Genomic DNA, 21813 nt, shown 5'->3' with positions numbered 1-21813 from the left:
TTTTACAATCAATGTTTACCAACAACAGAAGATCGCTTGAAGATACTAAGAAGAATCTGGTTCAATTGAAGGGAGACAGGGCACAATGTGAAGGAGAACCAACAATCTGACTTCCCCCATCCTGCCAATTTTAAACAATGTGGAAAATCTACAGTGTCTGACAAACAACTTTCATGGTCTCACCAGAGATAAGACAAAGTTTATTTACCTGGATAAAATTTTGAGTAGAGCTATGTTGAAGTTAGATGCAACCAACACAGAAGCCAATGACATGGGAAAAAACATGCAGGGATACAATTTGATGCATCTATGGGTGTATCAATTAACTGGAGTACTAGCTCCCATCAAGAGACTGGAAAAGCTTTGGAACTTATCACAGTATCCTTTACTTCTAGGTTCAAGCGAGACCTTCCAGGCCAATGCAGGTCAGTACCACCAGTGTCAGTGCAGAAGTCCTGCATCCTAGTGTAATCAGTGCTCTGTCCTTCACTACCCATCTTTGAGCAAAGAGAGGTGTCAAAAACAACACAGTTTGTAAAATCAATACTACACCAGGACTCCCTGCTTTCCATAAGGCACACCAACTAGCACCAGACGAAGATTTATTGCAGATGGGGATCGTGTGACATTCCAAGAGCCAAGGAGAGAGCTAAAGGGGGATCTGTGGCTGGAGGGGGGGGGGGGGGGGGGTCTGGAGCCCCCTCCCCCCATCATCAACACAACCCAGTTGTGATGTAATGAAATTCAAAGATATTTTGATTTTCAATCAAATGACAAAAAACTGATACCCATTACTGATAGTAAACATCACCACTGATAGATTTAAATATCAATATACCAATAGTACTACTGATTATTGCCCATCCCTACTTCATCCCAAGACCGACTACTATACATTGTTGTCCTCCCTTCAGTTCAGCCATTGTTTTGTTAATCTGTTCAGTTTTTACTTGCAGTTGAATTTATCATAAGTGCTGCATTTTCATATTTTTGTGCTGTGTGCTGTCATGATAGTTTCTAATTATGCATAACTTTGTCACAAGAAAGAAGACAAAAACCAGTTTTGATTTGTACACTAGTGTCGTGGTAAGTTGAAAATATGTATGTGCTACTATAGTAGCCTAATTACATGTTTAAAGCAGTTTAATGATAGCACTGGAGTTACCATTTGGGGACTGGCAGAACTCTGGGGTTGGAATATTTCACTGTTTCACAAGGCAGAGAGTGGTAAACATAATTTAAAATAACGTCAAATTAAATTCAGTGCATAAAATTACATTTGGATTTGCCTGTGTTGCCTAAAAATTGCACTGATCAACATAAATATTGCCCAGAGGGAAATTGTTGCATTTAAGAAGTATCTTTTCGAATCATAATAAGTGTGCAGGTCATAATGTTACAGGAAGTGAAAAAAACTTTTCTCTTCATAACCAAATGAAACATTCAAAATTCTCCACTGTAGGACCTAAGTATTTAGATTTTGTTTCAGAATCAGTCATGAATGTAATTATTTTCCACTGCCTGAAGGTGTCATTTTAACTTTTAAATTGCTTTTAATGCATGTTGAACCAATTCACTTAACAAAATACATTTTGATCCAATCATGATTTCACATAACAGTATTTGAAGCATAATTTTGAATTGTTTATTGATTTTTTAAGTTTGGACATAGCTCATCACATAAAAGAACCAAAGTTATTAACATGTTGTTGATGGTAGATCAATGTGTTACAGTCTTGTAGTTAGTCCTTCTTCCTTGTGTAAACAGTCTGTCATCGTCCTCATCATTTAGCAGATGTCACATTGATGTTTCAAGCGAAAACATAAAACTGCAAACTATCAACCTCTTTTCAGTTATCTCCAAATCTTGTTTTCAACAGTTTATTGACATCCTGTTTCTTAGTGTCAGGTAATTCAGTTTATCAATGGAATTTCAACTGCGCTTTTCCGCTTAATGCTTTCAGTTCTTCATCATACAACTGAGTCTGTGACCTTGTTCCACTTTGTTCTGTACACTGTGAACTTTATTTTTTGCTTTCAACAAGTAGAGTACTGTGATGCTTTCACACCTGAATCTGCCTTCTTCATTATTACAAGGTAGCTCATGCTCTCCCATTAGCAAATATCCCTCCATGGTGATTAAAAGTGCGCAATTATGTAATCAATACCACACTGTGAGTTGTAAGATGGAAATAACAAAAACAGCAAGGGAAAGAATGGGCTAATAATGCATGCTGGGAAACTTGCCCTGAACATAATATGTTTTGGACAGCAATATATATAATACGGTTTAATGCATCAAACTGTATTTTGACCCCAGCTGCATTTAATACATTTGGAAATGATGCACCAAATTTTTTTTAAAACAACTGTCCAGATGGCAACATATAGCCAAGTCTGGTCACCTGGGTAGTATTCAATTATGAAAATCAGTTCAGATATGGAACAACAGGGGGGGAGGGGGGAGGGGAGAGTGGGAGGGGTATGTGATGACAGCATATTCTACAGTTCTTTGATTTCTAAAATATTTTTTCAGCAGGCTGTTTCAATTGCTACCTGCGCCCCCCCCCCCCCCCCCCCCCCAATTGCCCTTCGGCCAAAATCTATTTACATTCTTGTAATATTATAATAACTGCCGCTGGAATTCTATTCACAATTGAATCTTAAAATATGTATACATTAATGGACTATCATATGACCAAACATGCACGAATAAAGTTAAACTCTACAATATCAAAATTCTGTCTTTTGATGCAATGCATTTTACTTTAGTTTGAAACTGTGTACAAAAACAAGCATTTCCAAACTCTCCACCAACTGAGCTAGCTCTGCACATTGAGGCACTTAACTAGCAATCCTTGTGTTTGGAGGTGAGATGGTTCAAATTCATCTGCTGACAATCTTGAAAATAGTTTCCTGTGGTTTCTCATTTTCAGTTCAGGCAAATGCCTGGGTTGGTCCCATACTAAAGGCCACAGTGAATTCCTTCTGAATTCCTTTCTTTCCTGAAAGATACCAGTTTTCTTAACTATGTTTAAGTGAAAAGAGTTGCACTGAAGGCAAGCCAAACATCTCTTCCAAGGACGTACTGATATATCATGTCTTCAAGTTTTACTATGAAACAATGTTCTACAATTAAATGTCTTATTTGTAACATCCTTGGAGCAGTGAGTCCAACCATTTAATGTCTAACATATTTGTAAGTAAATATTATACAAACAATAACACATATTGTAGGTTGTAGAGGGTATTACTAGCATCTAGGCTGTATAATGTACTACCATGGACAAGTAGGCCTACAAACTGATTTATGATGTCACTAACACTAGAAGTCTAGTTGGAATCAATGTGTGAATCAATGTTAAGATCTGAAAACTGTAGTTTGTAATATCTGTTGCTATGTTTCAAGTTGACTGCTGAAATAATAATTTTAAAAGAAATTCTTGATACAGCAAAATAAGGAAATTTAAGAATTTTTATGAAATGAAAGAAACTTTAACAAAATTTGAGATTGAATCAAGGAACGTGGGATACTTTGAGGTGGTGAAGGAATTCTGACTTGGTTTCAGGTAAGTCATAAATTTAAATTGAGATTGTTGTAGGAGAAAGATAGCTGTTCTCAAAAGAGATCTCAACTCATTTAACCTTATCAGTTATTCATCTCAAATTAAAGATTCCTTTGCTGTGTGACAGTGAATCTTAAGTTAGAAGACTGAGCTGGATTTTTTTACTGAATGATTGTGCATTTTATTAGAATGTTAACTCATTTGGCGAAAGAGTGAAGTTATCTTATTACAAAATAAAGAAATGTGTAATTGTGCATTTCAGTATTCCTCGGCTACATATAAAGTGTGTGTTATACTTTTTTAAGAAAGGAATTTCTTGCTCAAATTTATAGATGAACCACTATTTGTATGAAGGCCATCTGAAAGCAAATTATGTAGATAAAACTGAAAAATAAATAAATGTGGTTTCAAAATAAACAACAAACATGAGTCTTTTTAAGGTCCTTTTTAACAAATTGGACACCCCTTTGGAAAAATCTTGGCTATGTCCTTGAGAGAGTGCTTGGGCTTCCCCTTTCATCTGGTGCCAAAAAAAGGTTATGGATGGATTATAGGGTTTAGAATTCTTGTACAATCTTAGGACATGCCCAATTGTTCTACAGAAATGCTGCAAAATAATTTTTGACAGTCTGTATAAAATGTTGCATCCTGGACTCCACCCAGCCACCAAGTTGGTTACAGAATGTCCTATCTCACCTGTAGTGAAAAAAGTCTGCAGAACACAGACATACACTCCTGGAAATTGAAATAAGAACACTGTGAATTCATTGTCCCAGGAAGGGGAAACTTTATTGACACATTCCTGGGGTCAGATACATCACATGATCACACTGACAGAACCACAGGCACATAGACACAGGCAACAGAGCATGCACAATGTCGGCACTAGTACAGTGTATATCCACCTTTCGCAGCAATGCAGGCTGCTATTCTCCCATGGAGACGATCGTAGAGATGCTGGATGTAGTCCTGTGGAACGGCTTGCCATGCCATTTCCACCTGGCGCCTCAGTTGGACCAGCGTTCGTGCTGGACGTGCAGACCGCGTGAGACGACGCTTCATCCAGTCCCAAACATGCTCAATGGGGGACAGATCCGGAGATCTTGCTGGCCAGGGTAGTTGACTTACACCTTCTAGAGCACGTTGGGTGGCACGGGATACACGCGGACGTGCATTGTCCTGTTGGAACAGCAAGTTCCCTTGCCGGTCTAGGAATGGTAGAACGATGGGTTCGATGACGGTTTGGATGTACCGTGCACTATTCAGTGTCCCCTCGACGATCACCAGTGGTGTACGGCCAGTGTAGGAGATCGCTCCCCACACCATGATGCCAGGTGTTGGCCCTGTGTGCCTCGGTCGTATGCTGTCCTGATTGTGGCGCTCACCTGCACGGCGCCAAACACGCATACGACCATCATTGGCACCAAGGTAGAAGCGACTCTCATCGCTGAAGACGACACGTCTCCATTCGTCTCTCCATTCACGCCTGTCGCGACACCACTGGAGGCGGGCTGCACGATGTTGGGGCGTGAGCGGAAGACGGCCTAACGGTGTGCGGGACCGTAGCCCAGCTTCATGGAGACGGTTGCGAATGGTCCTCGCCGATACCCCAGGAGCAACAGTGTCCCTAATTTGCTGGGAAGTGGCGGTGCGGTCCCCTACGGCACTGCGTAGGATCCTACGGTCTTGGTGTGCATCCGTGCGTCGCTGCGGTCCAGTCCCAGGTCGACAGGCACGTGCACCTTCCGCCGACCACTGGCGACAACACGCCCCACGTGTTGAGCAATTCGGCGGTACGTCCACCCGGCCTCCCGCATGCCCACTATACGCCCTCGCTCAAAGTCCGTCAGCTGCACATACGGTTCACGTCCACGCTGTCGCGGCATGCTACCAGTGTTAAAGACTGCGATGGAGCTCCGTATGCCACGGCAAACTGACGGCGGCGGTGCACAAATGCTGCGCAGCTAGCGCCATTCGACGGCCAACACCGCGGTTCCTGGTGCGTCCGCTGTGCCGTGCGTGTGATCATTGCTTGTACAGCCCTCTCGCAGTGTCAGGAGCAAGTATGGTGGGTCTGACACACCGGTGTCAATGTGTTCTTTTCTCCATTTCCAGGAGTGTACATTTGCATCAGATGCCAATGCAGCAAGTTGGACATCATGCATTCCCCAAGCATAGCGGACACACAATATCAAAAGGAAATTTGCAACATGTATATGTCGATCTTGTGAGATCCTTATATGAGTCCAATGGCTATCATTTCGTCATTTCTGTAAGAGACTGAGGTGGTGAATTTTTTGGAAATGACCACAGAAAATACGGCTAAGGATTTCTTCAAATGTGAATAGCATTTCTACTGCCGCAGATTAAGGACATCAATTCCAATCACAACAGTTTTCTGAATGGTACAATACTGTGCAGTATTCAAGCTTTAGGACAATGGCTCACCACACCCAAAGCAATGGTCTCATAGAGCATTGGCACCACAGCCTTATAGTGGCATTCAAGTACCACAACGACCACTGAACAGAACTACTGCTTTGAATGTTTCTATGGGTGAAGTTAGATTACTGGGAGACTTCAAGACATCCTGGGCAGAAATTTTATATGGCGAAAGTCTCACCCTGCCAGTGGGATTGTGGGCCCCCGTTCCACCACCTGATGACATGGAGTTACCAGATTTGTTTACGAGGATCAAACAATACATTGCCCATGTTTGCAAACCACTTTTACAGCCTCATGGTGAACAACTGTTGTTCATACATAATACACTGCTGGGTTGTGGACATCTGATGCTTAAAGGTGACACAATCCATGTGGCTCTGCAATCTGCAGGCTAGGGAAGATCTGGACAGGTTAAGGGGGGAGAAGGGCAAAGAGAGGTGGGAAGTGGCAACAGGTAGCAGAAGGAACAGGCCTAGAACTAAGTCTGACAGTTTTGTGGTGAATGTCAAAAATAAGTTTGACCTGTTGCTTCAGTTAGAAACTGATGAGCCTCAAGCAGAGGTAGGTGTAGACAGGACACAACAAACTTTCAATAGGAAATTGAAAAAGAATGTAGGAAAGTCATCGAAAAGGAAGAAAGTTTTGTTGTTAGGCAGTTCTCATGCCAGAGGTGTAGGCCAACTTCTGCAGGAGGAATTAGGACCAGAATACCAGGTCACAAATTTTTTCAAACCAAGTGCTAGTCTGGATCAGGTGACAGAGGATTTAGGTTCACTCTGTAAAGGATTTACCAGGGAAGACACCGTGGTTATTGTGGGAGGGCCAGGGAACAGCATCGACAGAGATCCTGGGTACAGTATAGAGTGTGACCTGGTAAAGATTGCGTTGGCATCGAGACACACCAATGTTGAATTTGTATCTGTCCTGAGACGCCATGACCGGCCTCATTTGAACTCTTCTGTTGGGAGAGATAATTTGGAGTTGGAACGACTGCTTGGGTCAGGTGCGGGGGCTCATATTGGTGTGGTTCCTGTTGATTATCTCAGTAGGTGGGACTATACCAGGCACGGCCTACATCTCAACAGGAAAGGGAAGGGGAAACTGGCTGGGGTAATAGCAGGAAATTTAAGGGGGGGAGGCACTGCCATGAATGGTAAAATACCAGTGGTTACAGGTGTTGGAGCAGCACCTTTTTTAGGATAGGTAAGACAGAAAGATGTCAAGTTCTACGAGAGGTCAGGATTGAAACAAATCTTCAGTTTAGGAAAGAAATTAAACAGCACAATTCTAGCACATTGGATCACCAATCACAGATATCAATTATAAATTTTCACCAATCACCAGAAATTTTATCTCCACCAAGTTGTATCTCAGTCCTAGGTAATTGCATTGATGAATTAAAGTCACCCAACCCAGTTGACATAATCTGCCTCTCTGAACACCATGTGACCACTGGTATAGGAACTAGGCCTAAGCGCAATGAGAAACTCAGACAGGAGAGTACTGCAAATGTTAGAATAAGGAAAGGTTCTCATAAAAGTATAATTAAAAATAATGTAAGTATATTTCATCAAAATATTGGGAGTTTAAAGAATAAAGTAGATGAGCTTCTGGTTTGTTTAGAAGATTTAGAAGCTGAGAATGAAATAGATATACTATGCCTGTCTGAGCATCACATTGTTACTGATATGGATAAGGTAAATGTAAGTGGTTATAAGCTCTCTGCACATGTAATGAGAGAAAATATGGAGAAAGGAGGAGTTGCCATATATGTCAAAAGTTATCATTGTGCAAAAAGTATAGAAACAAAAAAGTTTTGTGTAGAGAAACATATAGAAGCATGTGCCTGTGAGCTTAAATTAAATAAAGGCACATTTATAATTGTAACTGTATATAGGTCCCCATCAGGAAATTTTCATCTATTTCTGAAAAATTTGGACTCCTTGTTGTGCTATCTGTCAGACAGGGGGAAGCAAATTATTATTTGTGGGGACTTCAATGTAGATTCTCTGAAAGAGGGTAATAGGAAAAATGACCTTGAAGTATTACTCGGTTCTTTCAATTTGACAGCCGTTATTGATTTTCCTACTCGGGTGGTAAAGGATAGCAGCTCACTGATAGATAACTTCTTTATAGACCAAGATAAGTTTAACCAGATAAATGCTCAGCCTGTTGAGAATGGTCTTTCTGATCATGGTGCACAGCTAGTTACAATATATGACATAGCTCCATTCAGCAATGCTAAACAGTCCTCCAAAGTAGTACGTTCAGTCAACGATTTAACAATTGCAAATTTCAGGGAAAGCCTACAGCAGTTAGATTGGGATGAGGTGTACCGTGAACCTGATGCCAATTTAAAACATAATTTATTTCATGACATTTTTGTAAATGCATTTGAAAACTGCTTCCCCAAGAAAATAGTTAAATACACTCTTAAGAAACCTTGTAACAAACCATGGCTTACTAAGGGTATAAAAATATCTTGTAACCGGAAAAGGGAAATGTATCTGACAGCAAGAAAGAGTAGTGACCCAGAAACTATCAAAAATTATAAAAACTACTGTGTTATATTAAGAAAAGTTATTAAAAAATCCAGGAGTATGTGTATCATGTCTGAAATCAGCAACTCTGATAACAAAATTAAAACAATTTGGAATATTATTAAAAGAGAAACGGGTCAACCAAGAGAACAGGAAGACAGTATTACCATCAAATTGAATGAAAACTTTACGAACAAAAAGTCAGAAGTTGAAAATATTTTTAATAATCATTTTCTAAATGTTGTGGATATAGTAGGATCCAGGTGTTCATTAGAAGATGCTAGGCTGTTAATAGAAGAGGCCATACCTATGCAATTTGATACAATTGAAATCTCACCCACTTCTCCCTCTGAAATTAGGAAAATAATAAACTTGCTTAAAAGCAAAAACTCACATGGAATTGATGGCATTTCCAGCAAAATACTAAAAGCTTGTTCTCAACAGATAAGTAAGATTCTCAGCCACCTGTGTAATAGCTCCCTGGAACAGGGCATTTTCCCTGATAGACTGAAATATGCTATTGTTATACCTTTGCATAAAAAGGGGGATAGATCTGATGTCAACAATTACCGTCCAATCTCCCTTCTAACAGCTTTATCCAAAATTTTTGAGAAAGTAATGTATTCAAGAGTAGCTTCACATATCTGTAAAAATGAAGTACTAACAAAATGTCAGTTTGGTTTCCAGAAAGGTTTTTCAACAGAAAATGCCATATATGCTTTCACCAGTCAAATTTTGAATGATCTGAATAACCGAACACCATCCATTGGGATTTTTTGTGATCTCTCAAAGGCTTTAGATTGTGTAAATCATGAAATTCTGCTAGACAAGCTCAAGTATTGTGGCATGAGTGGGACAGTGCACAAATGGTTTAATTCGTACCTAACTGGAAGAGTGCAGAAAGTTGAAATAAGTAGTTCTCGTAACATGCAAAGATCAGCACATTCCTCAAACTGGGGAACTATCAAGAATGGGGTTCCACAAGGGTCAGTCTTGGGTCCTTTGTTGTTCTTATTATATATTAATGACTTGCCATTCTATATTCATGAAGAGGCAAAGTTAGTTCTCTTTGCTGATGATACAAGTATAGTAATCACACCTGAGAAACAAGAATTAACTGATGAAATTGTCAATACTGTCTTTCGGAAAATTACTAAGTGGTTCCTTGTAAACGGACTCTCACTGAATTTTGATAAGACACAGTACATACAGTTCCGTACAGTGAATGGTATGACGCCATTAATAAATATAGACCTTAATCAGAAGCATATAGCTAAGGTAGAATATTCCAAATTTTTAGGTATGGCCACTGATGAGAGATTAAATTGGAAGAAACACATTGATGATCTGCTGAAACGTTTGAGTTCAGCTACTTATGCAATAAGGGTCATTGCAAATTTTGGTGATAAACATCTTAGTAAATTAGCTTACTACGCCTATTTTCACTCATTGCTTTCATATGGCATCATATGTTGGGGTAATTCATCACTGAGGACTAAAGTATTTATTGCACAAAAGCGTGTAATTAGAATAATAGCTGGAGTCCACCCAAGATCATCCCGCAGACATTTATTTAAGGATCTAGGGATATTCACAGTAGCTTCTCAGTATATATACTCTCTTATGAAATTTGTTATTAACAACCAAACCCAATTCAAAAGTAATAGCAGTGTGCATAACTACAATACTAGGAGAAAGGACGATCTTCACTATTCAAGATTAAATCTAACTTTGGCACAGAAAGGGGTGAATTATACTGACACTAAAGTCTTTGGTCACTTACCAAATAGTATCAAAAGTCTGACAGATAACCAACAAGTATTTAAGAAGAAATTAAAAGAATTTTTGAATGACAACTCCTTCTACTCCATAGAGGAATTTTTAGATATAAATTAAGAAAAAAAAAGAAAAAAAAACAAAACAAAAATATTAAAAAAATAAAAAATAATAAAAATAAAAATAAAAAACAAAGAAAAACAAAAAACACAAAAAAAATCAAAGTTCTTATATTAACTTAAGTATGTTGTTAAATTAACCTAATTATGTCATGTATTGGAAAATTCGACTCATTCCACATCATTACGAAATATCGTATTCATGATCCATGGAACTAGTATTAATCTAATCTAATCTCCTTACACAGGACCACACAGAGTTCTTAAGTATGAAGAACAGACATTCAAAATACTATTCGCTGGGAAATCTCTACAACTTCCATACAGTACTTGAAACCAGCCTGAGTGCTACAGTGCCGGAAGAGGATAATGAGTGTGTTGCTCAAAATTCACAAATGGGAGTGGATACCACTGAGTTTCAATACCCAGCTCCAGCCATGGAGACCACTTATGTCATACTGCCAGTCACAAGACATGGATATGCAAACTACACTCCGTACTCTTGCTATAAATGGGTCCTTTGGGCACCACATTACCTATGCAGGACCTATGGGATTAGGTGTACTACCAATGTACCAACCACATGAGAAATGATCCAGTTGTTATGACTCAAGGACAACCTACCACCACAACAACTGGTCCCAAGTGGACACCGCAAGAACAGTCCAGTCATGCACCTTTTGGTCACCTGCTTCAGTGTGACTGGTCACACCACAACAGCTGATTAAAAAGTGACACTGATACTAACAGACCTGCTTACTGGTGCTCCACACTGGATGGGACATGCAGGGGGTAGAGGGGGGTGAGGGCTCTGTAGGGACTTTGCACCTGAATAGTACTGATGGTGCACAACATCTCAGAGTGACTGGATTCTTTGTGTTGTGTTTTACCTTTCAGTGTAACTTCAAATCAGTCACTTCTTTGTATCAATGTTATGCATTCATTCTCTGTGTATCTCAGTGAATTGTGTAATAAAGTACCATTATTTTGCTCTTCTACATGCGAATGTTATTTGTATGCATATTTATCAGGATTTTCTACACTTCAAAGGAGTATACTGAAGGCCTCTATTAGCAGGAGGAACTATTTGATGACACGACAGAAGATAAATTGGGAGTCAATATGGATAACATAGGTTACCCAGTATTACAACCAGAGATTAACACAGCTTTACAAGAATTGCAGTCAAATAAGATGGAAGCCACAGAAAGTAGTTCTTCAGAATTTCTGAAATCACTGGGGGAAGCACCAACCAAAGTACTATTCTAGTTGCTGATAGAATATCTGAGACTAGAGGCACACCACCTGACTTGAAAAAAAGTATCACCCACAAAATCCAGAAGATAGCAATTGCAGACAAGTGCAAAAACTATCATAAAATCAGCTTAACAGCTCATACATCAAAATTGCTGACAAGAATAATAAACAAAAGAATGGAAACGATAACTGAGGATCTGTTAGATGATGATCAGTTTGGCTTTAGGGAAGATGAATGCACTAGACAGGCAGTTCTGATGTTGAACTTTGATAATGGGAACAAGACTTAAGAAAAATCAACACAATTTCATAGAGTTTGTTTACCTAGAAAGAGCATTTGACAATGTAAAATGGTGCAAGGTACATGAAATTCTCAGGAAAATAAGTTTAAGCTGTAGGAAAAGATGATAATATACAAACAGCCTACACATATTCAGAAAATTTTGTTCTTGTGTACCACAACTATCTCTTTATTCACTCAAAGTAATGAATGCTATTTACAGAGGACATCAAATTAGATCTTCAGAAGGCTTTTGATACCATTTCTCAAAAACTACTTCTAATCAAATTGTGGGCCTATGGACTACTATCAGCTCAGTTGTGTGACTAAATTCATAATTACAAGTCAAAAAGGTCATAGTTAGTAGTAATTGACAAGTTACTGAGTAAATCAGAAGTGATATCTGGTGTTCCCCATTTACCCTCTGCTGTTCCTGATCTATAAAAATGATTTAGGATAGAATCCAAGAAACTCCCTTCGACAACTAAAGGTTGTGAATTCAAGTAAATACTTCGGGACTGCAATTACGAATAACTTAAATTGGAATGATCACACGGGTAATGTTTTGAGAAAAGTGAACAAATGACTGTGATTTATTGGCAGAACACTTAGAAGATGCAACAAGTTTACTAAAGAAGGCTACCTACACTGTGCTTCTGTCCTCTTCTGGAATATTGCTGTATAGTTTGGGATCAGCATCAGATACAATTGACAGAGGACATTGAAAAAGTTCAAAGGTCAGATCATTTTGTATTGTCCTGATATAGGGGAGACAGTGCCACGAATAAGATAAGGCAACTGGGATAGTAATCATTAAAAAAGAGGTATTTCTTGTTGCAGTGGGATCTTCACATGAATTTTCAAGCACGAAATTTCTCCTCTAAATGATCATTCTAATAAAATAATAGAAATCTGTTATAACCTTTAATCACCAATAATTGCGTGGATATTCAAACACACTCACTTAGAAACAATAGCTGGTTACATGATAACAACTCAGTATCTCTTATTCGACTGCAGTGCTGTGACATGCGGCCGGCGCCGTTCATAGCTAGGTGGCGCTCCCACGCTCAGCCGAGTTGCGGAGCGCCTCTATCGCCGTTTGCGCGTACTGTCGTGGCGGCACTGTTAAATGTCGTGGCACTGCCACAACACTTTTCCCCTTGAAAAAAAAAGCACTCACTTCCTTGGAGACATGGACAGTGCGGAGACATCCATGGCCTCTTGTGAGGCCCCGAGAAGATCCCGCGGAGAGACACGAGAGTATAGTCGAAAATGTCCAGGACGGAAGCTCGTGCGTGGAACGTGCCTCCTGGATGAGATGATGGGTGAAAACTCCGGAGCAGCATCCACAGGTGTCGTTGACCTGGGAGTGTGCTCCAGCGAGATGGGTCCCGGAGAAGACGGCGTTGCGACTGGGGCCGGTTCCGGCGTACTCAGAAGCAGTAGCGACGTCGGCTGCAGCAACACGTACAGTAGATCGGCAGCAACGACAGGACTGGCTTCTCGGGCTGGTGGAGGTGAAGGATGGAGTGGTGGCACTGGCGTGGGCACCACTCGTGGGCGCATCTGGTCGTAATGGTAAACAACCATGCCGTCGTCCATACGTATTTCACAAAGCCGGCGGCCGTGGAGAACCTTGACCACATTGGAATCCATTTAGGGCGAGATCCATACCCTCGTGCCCACAATTCGGCGCCCACCGAGTATTTTCCCGCACTAGGGGACACAGCACAAGGCCTGACAGGGTGAAGCAGGTGCAGTAGAGTGCGTGGTTGGTGGCCATGCAAGAGTTCAGCAGGACTGCGATCACCCAGAGGCATGAAGCGATAAGAACTCAAAAATTGAAGCAGAGCGTCATCTGTGGAAAAACCACTAAGGAATTTTTTCATCTGGCTTTTGAACTCCAAATACGTGTGACAATTAATGAGAGTTACTGCAGAGCCAGTGTCCACTTGCATGCGAATGTCTTCATCCAGAACACGAACAGTAACAAACAACTTCTTTGTTTGAGAAAGCACACAGTTAACATTCATGTCTGATGCCTCGTCCTCGTCAACAGGAACTTTAGGGGACTGACACACAGAAGCAATGTGGCCTTTTTTCCTACATGAATTACACGTGGCCCAATGTTTTGGACACGTGGCCCTGTCATGCTGTACGAAACAACGTGGACAAGAAGGAAGTGCGTAACGAACCTGCTTCTGTGGTTGCTGTTTTCGCTGCGAGCGTTGCGGCCCAACGCGATGTTGTTTACGCGAGTGAACTGTGGTGCTACAGAATGGTGAAAATTAGGCAAGGATAGAAATATGCAGAGAACACTGATAAGAGAAGAGGACAGGATCATAGGACATTTGTTGACACATGTGGGAATAACTTTCATGGTACTAGAGGGAGCTGTGGAGGGAAAAAGTGTGGGGTATGACCAAGACTGGAATAAATCCAAAAAATAAATGAGGCTGTTGGGTGTTAATTCTACTCTAAGATGGAGAGGCCACCACAGGAGAGCAAGTAATGGTGGACTGCATCAAGTCACTCAGGTAACTGATGATGAAAAAAAGTCTAACATGTGCAAGCCTCTTCATCTCTACATAACTCTTGCAAGCTACATCTACTGACAGCTGATTACTGTACTCAAGCCTGTCGCCCTTTACATTTTTTACATTCACACTTCCCTCAATTACCACATTTACTATCCATTGATTCAACAACAGTAAGTCTACCTATTAGTTATTTGATATACCTACCTAATATGTAACATTCTTCTATAGCATCATGTTTAAGAAGCTTCCATTTACTTCTTGTTTGAACTCTTTACAATTCATGCATCACTTTGTAACTTTATTGACCTGATTTTGTGCCTCTTAAGTCTCATAATAGTTTTCTTTGATTGTACTCGTGCTACTAATGAACCAGATGAACATTTGTTAAATAAAGTACACAACACAGCAACAATTAAATTTCAATCTCTTCATGTTTATTGACATAGGAAGTTGTCTTTTTTATGATCAGATTTTAAAATTTCAGGTGCCTGAATATGTGATACAGATCAGTAAGTTACATCAATTAACCAAATTTTACAATGTTCATTTACCAAGTTCACAGGTGGCAGAGTATTATATAACTCCACACTGCTATGAGTAACTGGCATTGTAACTATACACTTCAGCTGTACAAGAATGAGTGACTGAAAATATGAAACATGTAATGGGAACTATGCGATGTTTACAATTTCACTCTGAGGCACTAACTGACTTAAGCTTCTTGCACAATGGCTATTTATAGATGCATGTAATAAAGTAAAGGAACCACAAAGTAACAAAATACAAGGTTATTACATGTTAGATACAAACATAAAACAATTGCAAGGGACAAAGACATTACAGTCAGTGACATAAGTTTGTCTGACTAACAGATTTATAATCTGAAAATGACAAAAATGTAGCACTGTTTGTTAGGCAGGTAGTCCACTGTGAAAAGGGTTTCTAAAAGTTCACTAGAAATTCTTCACAAAGCGAAATTTCCTAATTGGAACAACTAACAAACTAACAAGTTATTTTAATGAAAAGCCGTATTTTTCAAAGCAGGGAAATCAGGTACTAAAATTTGGAAATAATTACATTTTAAAACTGGAACATTCTACAGCCCTAAAACTCTGAATATAAATAAGTTTTGCACTATTTAGTTTGCGGAGAAAGTAAAACATCTGTTGAAAACACTAGACTGGGGGCTTTCAAAACAGTACTCAATCAAGAAATGTAAAACTTTTTGATAACCAAAAATTTCACCTTCCCATGTTTGCATGTGTACTAAATCACTAATATTTCGTTAGACAAAATATTTCTAGTGAACAAGCTAGAAGTCTACCATTGTCATCAGTAATCAGGAAATTACACGGTGAATAATAAAGTTGTTTTTATGAATTCCTCCTTGAATATGCAATTGGATATTTCAAGAAGCTACTGAAAATGTATTATTAACAAAGCAGGATCACAAAAGGCAGAAGAAAATATTGGTGTCAGGAGTGGTATAAGATAGGCCCAACTTGTGCTGTTACAACTTCTGCACAAGGCTAAACCCCAAGTATCTTCAGAAAATAATTTTAAACACTTAAACTTATATCCAGCATTAATAAATTCCTCTTCTTCAGACATGCTTTTCTTGCTGTTTCAGTCTGCATTTTATATTCTCACTACTTCTGCCATCATTAATTATTTTTCTGACCAAATATCAAAAATCATTTACTACATTTTGTGTACCGTTTCCTAATCTAATGCCCTCCAAGTCATCTGATTTTATTCAACTATACTCCATTAGCCATCTTTTACTTTTGTTGATGTTCATCTTACAGAATACATATTCCAATTAACTGCATTTCTGACAGAATTAGCAAACTTTGAAGTTTTTATTTCTTCCCTCCAAACTTTAATTGTCCTCCCAGATTTCTCATTGGTTTCCATTACAGCCTGCTTACTGTATGGACTGAATCAAATAGGAATAGGCAGCAAACGAGTCTCACTCCATTCTCAACTATTGTCTTCCTTCCATGTCCTTTGTCTATTATAACATCAGCCTTGTTTCTGTAAAAATTCTAATAACCTTTTGCTCCCTGCAACCTTCTGAATTTTGAAGAATGTTGCCCAGCTAATATTTCCAAAAGCTGACTTTAAACATAGAAAAATTACAAATGTGGATTTGCCATTTTTCAATACATCTACTAAGACACTTTGTTAAGTCAATAATTCCTTGCATGTCCTATATTTCTTCTGAATAAAAGCTAATCCACTTCATCTTCCCATTCTTCTATAAATGATTTTCTCACTTATTAGCAACAATTTTTTTTGTATCTCAGATTATTATTTTCTTCTTCAAGTATAAGGGCATTTTTTCTGTCTCATATTCCTTATATGCTAGATGGGATAGTTTTGTCTTGCAACATTCTCCCTAGGATGTCAATAACTCTGATAAAAGTTACCTATTCCAAGTTACTTCTTTTGACATACTATTAATAAACATCATCTACTGATAGTCAAAACTATTATCAATGCATGTTCTACAAATATGACACTTGTAAAAGTCTCAGTGCTCTCAAAACTTGTCAAGTTGCCTCATAAATATCAATTTAACAATGGTGTACTTGTCAAGGACTCGATCTCCTTAAATTATTTTCTTTAGTGAAAGATTTTCTTTGTCACACGCACTACTGACCACAACCAGCCTCAGTAAGTGTTTGTCTTCCAACCAGCCAGTTTTCTTCCAGTGTCTATATAACTGCGGAACTCTGCCACTTTGGCAGCACCTATGGTGATAAAACTTTAGCACTATGATTCTATACATGAAGTTTAGCACTGTCTCCAACAACTTCTCCAACTATTACATGAGTCTAGAGGAACATTACCTATGCACTCAAATGTCTTCAATCCTTTTGTCCCAAACATATTTGCACCTACTTGTGTGTGTGTGTGTATGTGTGTGTGTGTGTGTGTGCGTGTGTGTGTGTGTGTGTGTGCGTGCACTTAAAATAAGCATTTCTAGATTCACAATGCAAGGAAGAGATAGATTGGTACTTACTGTGAAGATGACAAATTAAGTTGAAGACAGGCATGATGAAATGGCTCTTGGCCACAGCCTTCTTCAAAAAAGGAAATGCACACACATTGACTTACACAAGCAAGCACTCCTCACACACACATGAACATCATCTACAGCAGCTATCATATAGAATGGAAGCAGCAATCTGGGGGGCAGGGACTAGACTGTCAGCATGTAGGTAACTGTTGGTAGTCTCATCCCTCTACACGTAATCAGACAGCACTCTACTCTACTCCCACCCATACACCGCTACCCCTTCCACTTCCATGCCCCCTCCAGACTGCTGCTTCCATTCTACATGACAACTGCATTTCAGTCTGAGCCATCGGTGACGGCAATCACATGTGTGCAAGGTGTGCCTACCTGTGTGAATGAATGTGTGTATGAGTTTCCTTTTCTGATGCGAGCTGTGACTGAAAGCTAATGTGTAAGTGTCTTTTCACTGTGATTGTCGGAAACTTAGCATGTCACCTTTATGGTAGGTAGCAGTCTATCTTTTCCTTACATTGTTGATATGTCAAACTGAATTTTCAATTGTTTGATTTCTACATTCCACCTATTTGCCTATCCCATAATGACTTGCTGCTCGCAATCTAGCTCTAGCTGCCAGAGACTGTGGTTTATATATATATATATATATATATATATATATATATATATATATATATATATATATATTGGTATATGTGTGGATGGATATGTGTGTGTGTGCGAGTGTATACCCGTCCTTTTTTCCCCCTAAGGTAAGTCTTTCCGCTCCCGGGATTGGAATCACTCCTTACCCCCCCTCTGCTTGTGTCTGTATATGTGTGGATGGATATGTGTGTGTGTGCGAGTGTATACCCATCCTTTTTTCCCCCTAAGGTAAGTCTTTCCGCTCCCGGGATTGGAATGACTCCTTACCCTCTCCCTTAAAACCCACTTCCTTTCGCCTTTCCCTCTTTCCTGATGAGGCAACAGTTTGTTGCGAAAGCTTGAATTTTGTGTGTATGTATGTGTCTGTTTGTGTTTCTAACGACCTGCCAGCGCTTTCGTATGGTAAGTCACATCATCTTTGTTTTTAAATATATATATATATATATATATATATATATATATATATATATATATATATACAAACAGACACATACATACACACAAAATTCAAGCTTTCGCAACAAACTGTTGCTTCATCAGGAAAGAGGGAAGGAGAGGGAAAGACGAAAGGAAGTGGGTTTTAAGGGAGAGGGTAAGGAGTCATTCCAATCCCGGGAGCGGAAAGACTTACCTTCTTACCTTAAGGGGAAAAAAGGACGGGTATACACTCGCACACACACACATATCCATCCACACACATACAGACACAAGCAGAGGGGGGGGGGGGGGGGTAAGGAGTGATTCCAATCCAGGGAGCGGAAAGACTTACCTTAGGGGGAAAAAAGGACGGGTATACACTCGCATACACACACATATCCATCCACACATATACAGACACAAGCCGACATGTCTGCTTGTGTCTGTATACGTGTGGATGGATATGTGTGTGTGTGTGCAAGTGTATACCCGTTCTTTTTTCTCCCTAAGGTAAGTCTTTCCGCTCCCGGGATTGGAATGACTCCTTACCCTCTCCCTTAAAACCCACTTCCTTTCATCTTTCCCTCTCCTTCCCTCTTTCCTGATGAGGCAACAGTTTGTTGCGAAAGCTTGAATTTTGTGTGTATGTATGTGTCTGTTTGTGTTTCTATCGACCTGCCAGCGCTTTCGTATGGTAAGTCACATCATCTTTGTTTTTATATATATATATATATATATATATATATATATATATATATATATATATATGTGTGTGTGTGTGTGTGTGTGTGTGTGTGTGTGTGTGTGTGTGTGTGTGTGTGTACAGTGTCTATTTTTGAAAAGGCCTTGTTGTCCAAAAGCTACCTTTCCGACCATCTCTTGTTGTGCCTTTCTGTGACTCAGCACCTCCACTATATGGTGAGTAGCAACTATCCTTTTCATTATACTTTTCCTTAGACATAATATGACAAAATATGGCCATTACACCAAATACTTAAATTCCCCTTGAAGTGTAATATATCACTTGCATGAAGTGAAACATTGCATAATGTTAATAGTACCTGTGACTCATGCTTGCCAAACATACAGTTAATTTTTATTAGTGGTTTTAGAGGGTTTTGGGTATGCACATTGCACAGAAAATTTGTAATTTTTGAGTGTGTTAATGAGTGTGATGGATGCAGTGTTTCTACAAGATGGTTATTTCATGCAGCTACACTGCACTCCACAGACTAGCATGCACCTTGACGGTGGACAGTGTCATGAGAAAAAAGAATAGTGAATTCCACTGGAGAGTCTGCACTAGAGCCTGTTGGGGAATGAATGTTGAGCTATCAGTAATTTTGGTAACACTCAAAGCAGTTAACAAAGCAAAATTGCAGATAATTGTATATGAGAGTTTCCAATGCTGTATAAGTTGGAAGAATAGATGCATGTCTTCAGAACAGACTTCAGTTACTTGATAGCTTGTTGAACCTATGTATGCACAAATCTTATCTCCAACACAGGCCAGACTGCATAGGAGTTGAAGTAAATGAAAAGAAAAAAGAAGATCATAGAGAGGAATTGTACTCCAACTAAAAAAATTGGGAATTGCAAATCTGTAAACCACAGTATCACAGTACTGATGTTCCTTCCCCTCTGAACTTTTGTCAAATACAGCAGACAACATCAAAACCTTCAGAAATATATGTCCTGTTTTATATCACCAATATACATATTTATTTACATAGCAATATACCTCAGAAAAATTTGGTATAGGAACTTTGTTAATAATGGTGAATGTCAGAAAATGAATCAAGACAATAATAGCACATAATGCTATAGAACATAATACATAGTACTACAAACACTTTTACCATGATTAATGTTCTGACCTGACATTTTGAAGACTTCTTGATCAGACTACAAGACTATAAATTGGCTGGATGTTTTCTTTTGGCTTATCACTTATAAGCTGCCTCTACTGAACAATCCTAGCAGTAGTCCTACAGCAGTCTGCTGAACTAGCAAGAGGTGACTTCCCTGCATACTTCTTGTCCATGACTGCAATAGCCTGATGAAATAACTCACCATGTTCATCAGAAACTCCTCCACAGTTTCCAGGGAAGAAGTCGAAATGCACGTGAAGGCAGTATAATTCAGAAACATGACACAGCCAACCTTCACATAAATAACAGTTCATTCAAAAGCTTGTTATTATTTTGTGTTCTCTTATTCCATAAGAAATTGAAACAAACTTTTTTTTTTAGTTTTTCCCAGGCAGCCTCTCATAACCATGCAATATTTCATCAAATTTCTTGTGTTTGAAAAGCTCTCAGTTATGTGGACCAACAATGACACTCTATTTGTCTTACGTTCATCATCATGGGAACTTTTCCCTCAAGTGTTTAGAGGCCTGACCTTCATGATTCATTTTCTTTACAAAATATTTCATAAGTTATGTAAAAAATATTAACAAAACATAAGGGTAAACTATGGACACTATTACTTGCAATACTAACTGAAGTAAGGCACTCAGGCAAAAATTTTCTTCTATTCTTCTTAATGGATAAAAACCTGAGTTAGTTTCAATTTTATTTGTGATATTTGTTATCAGTAGAATGCAACCAATAAGAACTACTTAGTTTCATGCAACTGACATTTACATTGCTGCACAGTCTTAATTACACATTAGTGGTTGCTTTCACTCATTTTATTTTGTTGATTTTACTCTGAAATTTCTATTTTTGTAATGTTGTTAAAATACAATGGTCAAGAAGATTAGGAATGTAAAAAATTATCTCACTTATGGCATTAATCTCATTACATACTTGTCAACAGCTCTTAAAACTGTAATAGGATGTTTCTCCAATTGAAGGATTTTCTTTAATTCCATAGCATTTGTGGTTCGTTCCTCTGAATAAGAAGACTCTGAACATTCTGCATCAGTCCATATAATGACAGCTCCTGTGAAAAAAAGGATGTTTCTCATTTATTTTTATTTATTTATTTATTTAGCATCCATGTCATTGTACAAACGATATTGGACTTGTCATACATAGAAATTAACAATATAGAATACAAAATGAAATTGTCGACAATTGGATTTGTCATATACAGAAATTAAAATATAGAATGTACAAAATGAAATTGTCTATAATAAATGACAGCAAACTTACAGTTTCTTTCCACATAAATGGTTT

General features: G+C 38.9%; 1 protein-coding gene across 1 annotated transcript in view; it reads right to left on the bottom strand.

The window, feature by feature from the left end:
* LOC124594726 (cilia- and flagella-associated protein 251-like) overlaps nt 1–21813 on the bottom strand; it is a 367330-nt gene that overhangs the window by 105495 nt on the left and 240022 nt on the right. The window contains exon 8 of the mRNA XM_047133097.1: nt 21442–21577. Coding sequence (XP_046989053.1) covers nt 21442–21577 — 136 coding nt within the window. The remainder of the gene's footprint in view (nt 1–21441; nt 21578–21813) is intronic.

Source organism: Schistocerca americana, chromosome 1 (genome assembly GCF_021461395.2).
Source record: "Schistocerca americana isolate TAMUIC-IGC-003095 chromosome 1, iqSchAmer2.1, whole genome shotgun sequence".
Classification (NCBI taxonomy): Eukaryota; Metazoa; Arthropoda; class Insecta; order Orthoptera; family Acrididae; genus Schistocerca; species Schistocerca americana.
The sequence above is the reverse complement of the archived record's forward strand: the minus strand, read 5'-3'. Positions and strand labels throughout refer to the sequence as shown.